The following is an 11,249-nucleotide window of genomic DNA, read 5'->3' as shown; positions in this document are numbered from 1 at the left end:
GAAAAACTAAGTTAAGGCAGAACACAAAGCCTTCTGAAATATTTACACACATGCACACAGATCTGTACACATACACACACGTCTAGTGTATCTAGAGGCACACAGCCCCCTGCAGACACACCTCTTTGGTGCTGGTGCACATCCCTACTGTTCTCCTGGTCTCCAATTTCAACATTTCATAGAAATTCTTCTCCATCTGAGCTGCCTGGAATGACTCTGCTGACGTTGGGAGTGCTGAGCTCTGTGTTCTCATGGAAATGTGAGAGCCAACCCTCTCCAGCCTGCAAGTCAATCAGCTGATGGTGCTGGCACAACACAAGACACACACGTCCCCCACCAGGACTGTCCTTGCCCAGGCTTCTCGGACCTCTGCTTTCCTCCTGTCTTATAAACACTGACATCTTCTATGTGCAGCCTCTGCTCCTCTCCACTGATCCTCACGTGGTCCTACCTCCATTTCAGAGCCGTAAATGTTTTAGCAAGAGTGTTTTCAAATCAAAAGTTTTGCTCAATCTTTCCGGGAAGCAATTTGCTTTGAGAATCTTCTCCCTCACAAGCCTAACGACTTCAGCCACTTACTGTAATGCTCTCAAATATAAGCTAAACAAAATAATCTTCTAGTCTACAGGAAATCAATGCATTTCCTTCCTGATTACTATCTTATTTCTCAGCTTCTAGCACTTGGCTGATAAAACAATGAGTCAGGGTCAGTCCTACATTTTGCAACTCCCCGTTCTCATCACAGACGTCCTCAGAGAAGGGACTGGCAGCAGGAAAACCAGCTGACTCAAGGGAGAAGAAATGAAACTCCACTTTCTGTGTAATATTTGTGCTCTAAGTTTGTGAGCAGACTGAGGTTAAGCAGGGACCTGAGCCCAAAGCTACATCTCTTCAGGCTCCTTCTGGAGCCCACCAATATTTGTCAGAGTTTTATTTCCTCCCTCCATTCTCCTCTGTCACAATGAGATGGTTTGTTCAAGGCTCCCATCAGCAGAGCTCCTGGTGTCCCTTTGTGCAGGAACACAAGGGAGCTGCTATCTACAGTCTAGATGCTGCATGTGGTGGTCTCAAGTGCAGGCACACATCAGATGTGGGGGACAACAGTGGTGGTACATTTGAGCTGGCTCTGCGAGGAGCACAGACACTTCTGATGGATCAGCATCACCCTGTAACAAATATGACAAGCCTCCATCTCTGCAGATGTTCAAAATCTGCCTGGACACCATCCTGTGCAACCTGCTCTAGGTGAAGGTAGACTAGAGGACCCTTTCAACCCTCACCATTCTGTGATTCTGGAAAGTAACACCAGAGTGATGTGACAGCACACAGACACCCAAACACCACCATGCATGGTCAGGGAGAAGACAAAGCCACCAAGATAGCACCTTAACAAATCAGAAACCCACAAGAAACTACCAGATACTTGTTGAAGGCTTCCACGGGCAAGCAAAACAAAGACAGCCTGAAACCCAGTGGCTGCTCACCTAGGTACCTGCCCCCAGGTTTGATGAGGATGGCGTTCCGGCTCCGCGTCTCCTCCTCCGCCTGCGCCATGCTCTGCCTCGCCTTCTGGTAGGAATCATCCGTGGCACACACAGTGATTTTGTCCTGTATGCTCCCCAGGCAGTCCAGGTGGATATTGCCATTGCTGCCAAAGAAATGCAATGGAAAAGATACTCCCAGCAATGCAGACATGGGAATAACTGGGGCTGTGTTGGCTAAGTAATAGGAGGGGACAGAAAGAAGCTGGGAGGTAAAGAGTTTCTTTCGAGTGCTTCCCTACCCAAATACACACAAACAAACGGGTTAGAAAGACTCTAAAGGGAAAGAAAATACATGAACTTTTCTTCAGGAAAAGATTCTACAGAAGATCTATATGAAAAAAGGGTGGGTTTCCCCTTGCTGCACCACTCACCTCGATACATACTGCTGGATACAGTCAAAGCTCCCCTGGGGGCTGTCCTTGCCAATATTGGAAAGATAAAACGTGAAAGTCCTCACTTCCGTAGGTCGATCAGGCCTTGGAATTGCAATGTGCTGTTTGGAAGAAGAAAAATATTGGTCACTTGGGCAGTCCACATTAGCAGAACGTTCAATTTTGCTGCAGTCACTCTCCTTTATGGGCATTCTGCAACTTGCTGGGAGCGAAGCACACGGGTTGTTACTGCACGGGAGACTGAAGAGCAAGGAGCTACAAGGAGGACTCAAGTTACCCAAACTCTATGCACTGGAAAGATAAGGTAACAGAGGCAGACAGATGTAAAGAACAGCTAAAAAGACAGTGATGTCAGTGACAGGACAGAGGGCTGAGCTGGCAGCTCGGTGCCTTCAAAGCAGAGCCCACAATAATCTTGTTCTAGGAATCTGACCCAATTCTATTGATTCAGGCTCAAATCAGACTTGCTACCACTGTTTATATTCAATTTCAAGCACTTGCAACTCATTTCTTTGGAATTAGTGATCCAGCACTAAACACAGCACAGGCCAGGTCACTAGGTAGCATGCTTATTCTTTTTTAAGAGATTATAATTCCATAACAAGATTTCATGGCTCACAGAAGAGTGTGACGCTGCTGCTAAATTAAATATTTAATCAAGCACTAAGTGTGCTCCCCAGACAACCCTACAGAGACTTGCATTGTTTTTCTCCCCCCAGCCGTTCATTTCTCAAAAGGGAACCTGTTTCCCCTCTACCTTCAAGCCCCAACATCAACCTCAGCCTCTCAGCTCTACTATCACATCAATATTTGATCATTAAGATGGTTTCCAGAAAGTGAGACAGAAGGAACATCAGCTTCAAACCTATTTTAGGCTACAATCTACCACACAGATTTATATTTACTCAGTTTTGCCACATATATGCACAAAATATACATGCCCAGCAAACCAACCCCCGTTGGTTGGAACTGGATGCTCTTTAAGGTCCCTTCCAACCCAAACCAGTCGTGATCCACGTCTGAGTGTGCTCGGCAGCAGATGCTGCTGCTGCAGGAGGGTTTCTAGGTGGTTTCCCTTTGACCTCAGACATCTACAGCAGCCTGGAAACCCAGAGCATCTGTGCCACTTTGATAAACCACAGGGATCTTCTCAGAACCTGCAAGAACCACTTGTGTGACCCGTGCCGAGTGCAGCATTTTCCACTTACTCTTGGTGAGGACCAGCTTCCCTCCAGCCAGCCCTCAGGCTTCCCTGCTTTTGAAACACCCAGCCAACAAACCCAGACTTTAACAATACAGAAGGACAAGTTACCCCCCACTCCTCCCGCACAGCCCCAGGACCTGGATCTAAAAATCCTGGGAGCAGGATTTGGTGGGGATCAGGGCACCCTCCAGCACCAGCTGCCGAGCTCTGTTATCTACTCGGCCAAACGTGCGCCGCAGCCTTGAGCCCTTAATCTGTCCCAGCACCCTCTGCCCCCACCCAGCCAGGACAAATAAAATTCTCTTCTGCTTTACAAGTGAGCTGAGAAGATGCACGAAGTCAAAGTTATGTCAACAGCAGAGTGGGGGGGTTGGACACTTGGCTCTGTTTGCCTGCTCCTTCTTTTGCTGGGAATGGGGCAAGAAGGTGAGAGCAGCTGGTCAGCTGAGCTGCCCAGGGAGCTGTGCTGCACCCCAGGGGCTTGTGAAACCAAAGCAGGAGGATGTAACCAAGTCTTGTAGTCAGACAAAATGGTGAAGGTTGGAAGGGACCTTAAAGATCATCAGGTTCCAACCCCCCTGCCATGGGCAGGGACACCTTCACTAGACCTGGCTGCACAAGCCCCATCCAACCTGCCCTTCAACACTGTCAGGGATGGGGCAGCCACAGCTTCCCTGGGCAACCTGGGCCAGGCTCTCACCACCCTCACACTCCACAATTCCCTCCTCATGTCTCACCTCAATCTCCCTCTCCCAGTTTTCATCCATCCCCCCTTGTCCTCTCCCTCCCTGACCTTGTCCCAAGCCCCTCCCCAGCTTTCCTGGAGCCCCTTCAGGCACTGGAAGCTGCTCTAAGGTCTCCCTGGAGCCTTCTCTTCTCCAGGCTGAACACCCCAACTCTCCCAGCCTGTCCCCAGAGCAGAGCTGCTCCAGCCCTTTGATCATATTAAAATAACTTTTAGGTCAAGAGTTACCCCCATAAAAACCCAACCTTAGTATTTTTGTAGAGTTTCTGCAGCTTCTTGAAAAGACAAAAAAAACAACCAGACAGGAGTGAGAGTCACTTTGGTGTTCAACGTTGCTTGTTCCAGTACTGAAAAAGTGCAGCTCATGCAAACTGCCCGTTATCTAGGAATTATTTTTAGCTGAAACAGAAGGTTTCTCAAGCCACCAAATCAGCATGCCAACTGCTTTGAGGGAGCCCTAATTTTGGTGCTGAGTAGCACACCAGTAACCATAGACTCTTAAAAATAGCTCAGTACAGATGTGACTTCTGTTTTTTGTTTGGGTTTTTTTCTTTCTCTTTCAAGTAATATTCATCTGTGTACAGCTCACTCTGAATGGCAATTTCATCTTCCTCTATTCATACCAGCACAAGTTCATCCCAAAAGTGGGGGAGAAACGTCACATTTTCCAACCATGTAAAGTCAAGACATTTTGTTTCTGACAAGTCATGTTTCAAAAAGCTCCAGAAACACACGGATTTGGCACCTGAAGGGGTTCTTCCCTCCCCCCCCCAAGTTTTCCCTACTCCCTCCACCACCCAGTAAACACCTGCAAGTTTAACCCAACCTCATCTCCAATTCTGCACGTTTTTACTGAAACAGAAGCATCTTCAACCCCTCTTGTAAAGTTATGCACTTCAACCACCACCCTTTGTAAACGCTTGGGTACTCAAGCTCTTCAATTCTAATTTACATGCACATTGAAACCAGCAAAGTGCTCCAGATTTCACAGAAACTTACAAAAACTACCCAAGAAAATCCAGCTCGTGATAAAAAGGAACAAACAGATGCTGCTCTTACAGAATACACAGATAGTCCCACTTCAGCATCTCAAAGCTGAGGAACACTCTGCTAATTAGGACCTCGTTACTGCTATCGAAATTCTGGTTATTGCACAGATTATTGCACTGAAAAAGTAATTAACAAGACTGGCTTTGCTGTAAGGAAATGCATCCCAAGGCAAAGATAATTTACAGTCCACGGGTTATAAAAACTCTCATGAGATTTGACCCAGACCAGGATCCATGCAAGAGGCTTTGTTCCCTGCCACTGAAAAAGCTGCTTTATTTTGGGGTAGAACCACCAACATCCTCTTTTCTTCACCTGGCTGACCCTGTGGTTTATTCCTGGCTAATTCCCTCCTCTGGTTAATTAGAATATTAAGCATGAAAGTTGTTTTCTGTGCTGCAGAAGTTGAGAGTATCTTTGACAGGATTAGACTAACATTGGGAACAGGTAAAAAAAAAAAAGACATGGATGCAGTAATTTAAAAGCCCCACAAATAATGAGATTCAACAGGTCAGGAGGCTTCTAGGGGTTTAAATTAAGGAATCAGCACTTTGTTTTATTCTATTTTATGTCCTGCTTCCCCAGTCATCAAATATTTGTAAATTCTCCTGTCTGCTTCCCCAGTCATCAAATATTTGTAAATTGAATACCCTTGAAAGGGGGTATTTACACAGAAAACTCACACTTAAAATCTCCTATCACTTGACACTGCTTTAAATCACACTGACATTTGTGCTATGTACTCATTGTGCTATGTACTGTGCTACTGCCCTCAAAAGTTGATGGGAAATGTGTAAGAACATTTATTAGGAAGCAAAATAGGAAGGCAGCAAATTGGGGAATGAAGGAATAGTGGAAGAAAGTCCTAATAGGGAGAGTGGAAGAAAGTGTTCTGAGGTGTATTCCAAAAATAAACAGCTAAACAAATAGGTTTAAAAGTCATCATCTGCATTTGGGAACTTGTGAAATCACTGAAATTATCTCTCCTGCCCAACTGACAGGAGCTCACTAGAAACCATTTCAAGCCCTGCTGACAATTCCTTAAGGCACACGAGTACTACACTTAAAACCAGATGGTTCTGCAGCTGCCAGCTCCTTGTCATACCCAGTAAATATAATAATCAAAGGACAAAGAGCTCTTTCTATCTGCCCCGATTGAACTGGATCTCGCTTTCTTCAAAGCTCTACCTTTGGCCTTTACTTGACAGTGCAATTAATTAAACAGCTGAAAACAAGGCAAGCAGAGGTCAGCTCTGTGCTGCCAACCACCCCCTTCCACCCTTTAAATGGCAACAGCAGAGGCTCCAGCTCCATCCAACCCAACTGTAATTACAGGTGACGGGCAGCTCTTCCATCAAAAAACTCCTCTCTGCAAATTAAGGGCTCAAGCAGAATTAAGTGCATTCAATATCTGTGATTTTTAGAAGGAATGGCATCATTTTAAAAGATTTTCAATTAGCATGAACTGCATTGTTTTAAAACAGGCATTTAAGAATTACTGTGAGGAACTGCATCATTAAAAAGAGATTTTTGAAAAACTACTCTAAGGAAGTGCATCCTTTGGAAATATGTTTACTTATCACTGAATTATAGGGGTTGGAGGGACCTCTGAAGCTCAAGTCCAACCCCTCTGCGGCAGCAGGAACACCCAGGGCAGGACACACAGGAACGTGTCCAGACGGGTCTTGAAAGTCTCCAGAGAAGGAGACTCCCCAGCCTCTCTGGGCAGCCTGTCCCAGGGCTCCCTCACCCTCACAGGAAAGAAGTTTCTCCTCATGTTGAGGTGGAACTTCCTCTGTTGTCACTTGGTGCCATTCCCCCTCGTCCTGTCACAGGCACCACCAAACAGAAACTGGCCCATTCTTGCCATCTACCCTTCAGATGTTTATAGATATTAATGAGGTCCCCTCTTAGTCTTCTGAAGACTAAACAGCCCCAGGTTTCCCAGCCTTTCCTCATATGACAGATGTTCCAGTCCCTTCATCATCCCTGTAGCCTCTGTTGGACTCTTTCCAGCACATCCCTGTCCCTCTGGAACTGGGCAGCCCAGAACTGGACACAACCCTCCAGATGTGGTCTTACTAGGGCAGAACAGGGGGAGGAGAACCTCCCTTGACCTGCTGGCCACACTGTTCTTCATGCATTCCAGGATACTACTGGTTAAGCTGAAAATGCCTGGGGCTGTAACACATTTCAATGATTCCCAACACCAGGGGGGCAGAGCAGCCCAGGGCTGGGGAGCATTTTGGGCTGTTTTGGTTCCTTTTGCTACGTTTCCTTCCAGGAGGAAGATGAAGAGAAGGGGCATTTCTAGAAGCTAAGCAGCTTTACAGGAAAAGTGAGGTGCAGATCCTCTCAAGGTGCTCTACAAAGAATGTTTGCAGTCTATAGTGTCTTAATTACATGCAAAGCTGTTTGCTCATCTAATAGCACCAAATCACACACCCTTGCAAGTCTTGTCACTTGCTTCTCCTTTTGCCAAACTTCAGTTGCAGATTTTTATCTAAGCTTTCATGCTGGGAAGTTTAATTGTAAACAAAGTTAAAAAAAAAAACAAAACAACAAAACAACAACCTGGAAATTGCTCCTTTCTTTATTTCCCAGGACAGAAAGGTTTCTATTTTGCTCCTGAGTTAGGATAACAATCATGTCTTTACTGCTAAGCTTTGTTGGAGCACTGGATGCTAATATCACAGGGTAAAATGTGGGCAAGGAGAAATGTGCTAGACTTTAACACCTACTTAATTCAAGCTTTTTTGGAAAGTTTTATTGTGCCACCACAAGAGGCAATTTACAGCAGAGTTCAGATTCTTTAAAAAAAAAAAGACATTAAATTGCCCATCCTTAGGCAAAGTTAAACACACACCTTGTTGTAGCTAAAAGGTATAAAAATGACATTTTTAATGCTCATTGAAGGGTTGCATTACTTTACCAGAAACACCACCAATTAAATCTGAACATTGTCAGTAACTGGCATGACAGACTGTTTCAAGCATCTATAAATATCTCGGAGTTGTTCAGGGTATCAGAAGAGAAATTAGAGAAATAAAACTCCTAAATATAAACCCAACTTCTGGTACTTAAGAGAAATTGCACAGTTCTTTAGAACTTCATTATGAAATAAAGCTTCAGTACCTTTGTAGCTGCCTCCAAGAACTGCTACTGTCAAGAACTGGGAGCCATAAAGTCTTGCACTGAGTTTACCAGGCTTGGCACGGTGTTTCCTCGGGACCCAGGGAAGGTTTCCATGGAAAGCTGCACCCACCTCAGCACTGCCATGAGGGAACTTTCAATTTCCTTCCTCTACCCAACAACATGGCTTTCTAAAACTCAGTGGCACCACCAGCAACACTGACAGCACTTTGCATTGCTAGGGATTTAGGGTAGAAAATAAAAGGGGGGGGGGAAGTTTTATAGGCAGATAATCCATGTGATCCATGAGTAAAATGCTCTTTCCTGGACCACATCTGAACTTCCCATCTGTGGGAAATCAGAGCATCATCCTTTGAACAGGACAGAGGGAACAAAAACCTGGCTCAGATCAATATACAAGCCAGTAATGAACTTTCCAAGGCAATCCACACATAAACTTACCCCTTGGCTTCCTTGAAACTGGATTACTGGTTTTGATGTCACAGCATCCTACAAAAACAAGTGAAAAAAAAAAAAAGGGAGGTTACCTTAGAGAAATTTAAAGCTCCAGTATTCACTGCCAAAAAATACTCAGCTTGACTTTTCACTTATACTTCTTTTTAAAGGAAAAGGTTTGGGGAAATACACAAAATTCAAGCAAGGAAATCCACAACCTCCTGCAAGTGATTTCTTCCTAGAAAAGGAATGAAATTATAACATCACCAGAGGTTCAACAACATCACTTTTGAAAGTCATTTAACCTTGATTTCACAACATCTCCAAGATGACACCTGGGTGGGCTACACTTGGTTCCCTCGTGACCCCCTAAGCCACATTTTAGGCCCAGAACAGCTTTGCTATCTCTCTTGGGTGCTTATGTAAGTTTGGAGTTAAACAGTGGATATTTGAGGGGAAAATTTATTCCAGTTCTAAGCCTGAGAAGGCACTAAACACATTTTTTCCAACAGAAAACTGGCAATTCACTGGAAAAGCAAACGGCAGCTTCGCTGCAAAACCCTGCTGGGACGTTGCCCGTTTTGACCATCAGCCTCTTCCTCCACACTCATCTGCTCACATTTCCAGTCCAAAAGCCCTTCCATCTGCTCAAGACACAAACTGGGGAAGTTTTATAGGCAGATAATCCATGTGATCCATGAGTAAAATGCTCTTTCCTGGACCACATCTGAACTTCCCATCTGTGGGAAATCAGAGCATCATCCTTTGAACAGGACAGAGGGAACAAAAACCTGGCTCAGATCAATATACAAGCCAGTAATGAACTTTCCAAGGCAATCCACACATAAACTTACCCCTTGGCTTCCTTGAAACTGGATTACTGGTTTTGATGTCACAGCATCCTACAAAAACAAGTGAAAAAAAAAAAAAAAAAAAAAAAAGGGAGGTTACCTTAGAGAAATTTAAAGCTCCAGTATTCACTGCCAAAAAATACTCAGCTTGACTTTTCACTTATACTTCTTTTTAAAGGAAAAGGTTTGGGGAAATACACAAAATTCAAGCAAGGAAATCCACAACCTCCTGCAAGTGATTTCTTCCTAGAAAAGGAATGAAATTATAACATCACCAGAGGTTCAACAACATCACTTTTGAAAGTCATTTAACCTTGATTTCACAACATCTCCAAGATGACACCTGGGTGGGCTACACTTGGTTCCCTCGTGACCCCCTAAGCCACATTTTAGGCCCAGAACAGCTTTGCTATCTCTCTTGGGTGCTTATGTAAGTTTGGAGTTAAACAGTGGATATTTGAGGGGAAAATTTATTCCAGTTCTAAGCCTGAGAAGGCACTAAACACATTTTTTCCAACAGAAAACTGGCAATTCACTGGAAAAGCAAACGGCAGCTTCGCTGCAAAACCCTGCTGGGACGTTGCCCGTTTTGACCATCAGCCTCTTCCTCCACACTCATCTGCTCACATTTCCAGTCCAAAAGCCCTTCCATCTGCTCAAGACACAAACTCCATGGAATTTCAGCCTCTTTGCTTTGCAACTGCACTTTTTCCCCTTCAAACTCTTCCCCGAGGTTTCAAGTATAGGGATAGAAATAACAGATGCAACCCAAGCCACACTAAGTTTTTGTAACTTCCATGTCAGGAGAATTGTGGCTGGATTTGGTTTATTTCCAAAGTCCCATAAAACATTCTGAGATACACTAAATCCACCCTCCTGCAGCACAGGGGTTGTGCTCCAAGGGGTGGAAAACCACACTACCTGGGGGATCCCACCATGAATTGATGGGACAGGAAGAATAGGAGGATCCCAACGGGACAGGATGATCTACAAACAGGTTGGAATGTCATTTAGGAATGAGGGTGTGGCCACATTTACAGGTGACATTTTCACAGGAAAAACATCAAGATGAGTTTAAGAGGCAAAGAGTCCAAACAGACGTTTTTGGTGCATTTCTAGTGTAATTTTTTGTATCACAGCACCTGCATCTCTCGGCACATCACGAAGAACCACCTCGACTTCCCCAGGGTTACAGAAAGAGACGTTTACATTTAGCAGAAAATGCGTTAACAGCTTAAAAGCCTGTGAAGTTTATCATCCCTCATAAAACCTTCCCAAATGCTCTCAGCCCAGGAGTGAAGAATCTTAAACCCCAACATGCTGATATTATTAAAAAAACCCAAATTCACCAGCAAGAAAATATCCTTCTAGCACAGATGAATAAGCTCACACCAAGACCAGCCCATCCAAGATGATTTAACAGGTCTGCATCATAACTCCAATTGGCCTGAGACATTTATGAGAGTGAGTAAAGCAACAACAAGTCTGAAGCTGACAGGGCTCACTGTGCTGTTGTTTTACAGACCTGAAACAACCTTTCTAAAAAGCAACAATAAACAACATCTTGCTCTTGGTACAGAGATCACTGAATTCCTGGAGTGCCACGACACTGCATGCCACAGCACGTTGCTCATGGACAGACTGGCCAGCTCTCTTGGTCATAGTGTCAGCATGTGCTGTGCAATGAGTCCAGAAATTTGTAGGAACATACTTGGGCAAACAAGGATTTGAAACATTGAAGAAAAAAAATCTAGATTAAAAAAACAAGTAAGTAAAAAAATCTGAATGTGGATCTTGTACAGCTGCATCTTGGACAAGAAGATCTTTAAGGTCCCTCCCAACTCAAACCATTTTATGGCTCTGTGAGATTATTTTAGG

General features: G+C 44.4%; 1 protein-coding gene across 1 annotated transcript in view; it reads right to left on the bottom strand.

The window, feature by feature from the left end:
* Positions 1-9,020, bottom strand: part of ELL (elongation factor RNA polymerase II) — a 27,949-nt gene extending 18,929 nt beyond the window's left edge. Inside the window, exons 1-4 of the mRNA XM_009995072.1 lie at positions 9,012-9,020; positions 8,527-8,574; positions 1,916-2,037; positions 1,485-1,648 (exon numbers count right to left, since the gene is read on the bottom strand). Coding sequence (XP_009993374.1) covers positions 1,485-1,648; positions 1,916-2,037; positions 8,527-8,574; positions 9,012-9,020 — 343 coding nt within the window. The remainder of the gene's footprint in view (positions 1-1,484; positions 1,649-1,915; positions 2,038-8,526; positions 8,575-9,011) is intronic.
* Positions 9,021-11,249: the final 2,229 nt, after the last annotated feature.

Source organism: Chaetura pelagica, unplaced genomic scaffold, assembly GCF_000747805.2.
Source record: "Chaetura pelagica isolate M959 unplaced genomic scaffold, ChaPel_1.0 scaffold463, whole genome shotgun sequence".
Taxonomy (NCBI): Eukaryota; Metazoa; Chordata; class Aves; order Apodiformes; family Apodidae; genus Chaetura; species Chaetura pelagica.
This window is presented reverse-complemented; position numbering and strand designations above follow the sequence as displayed.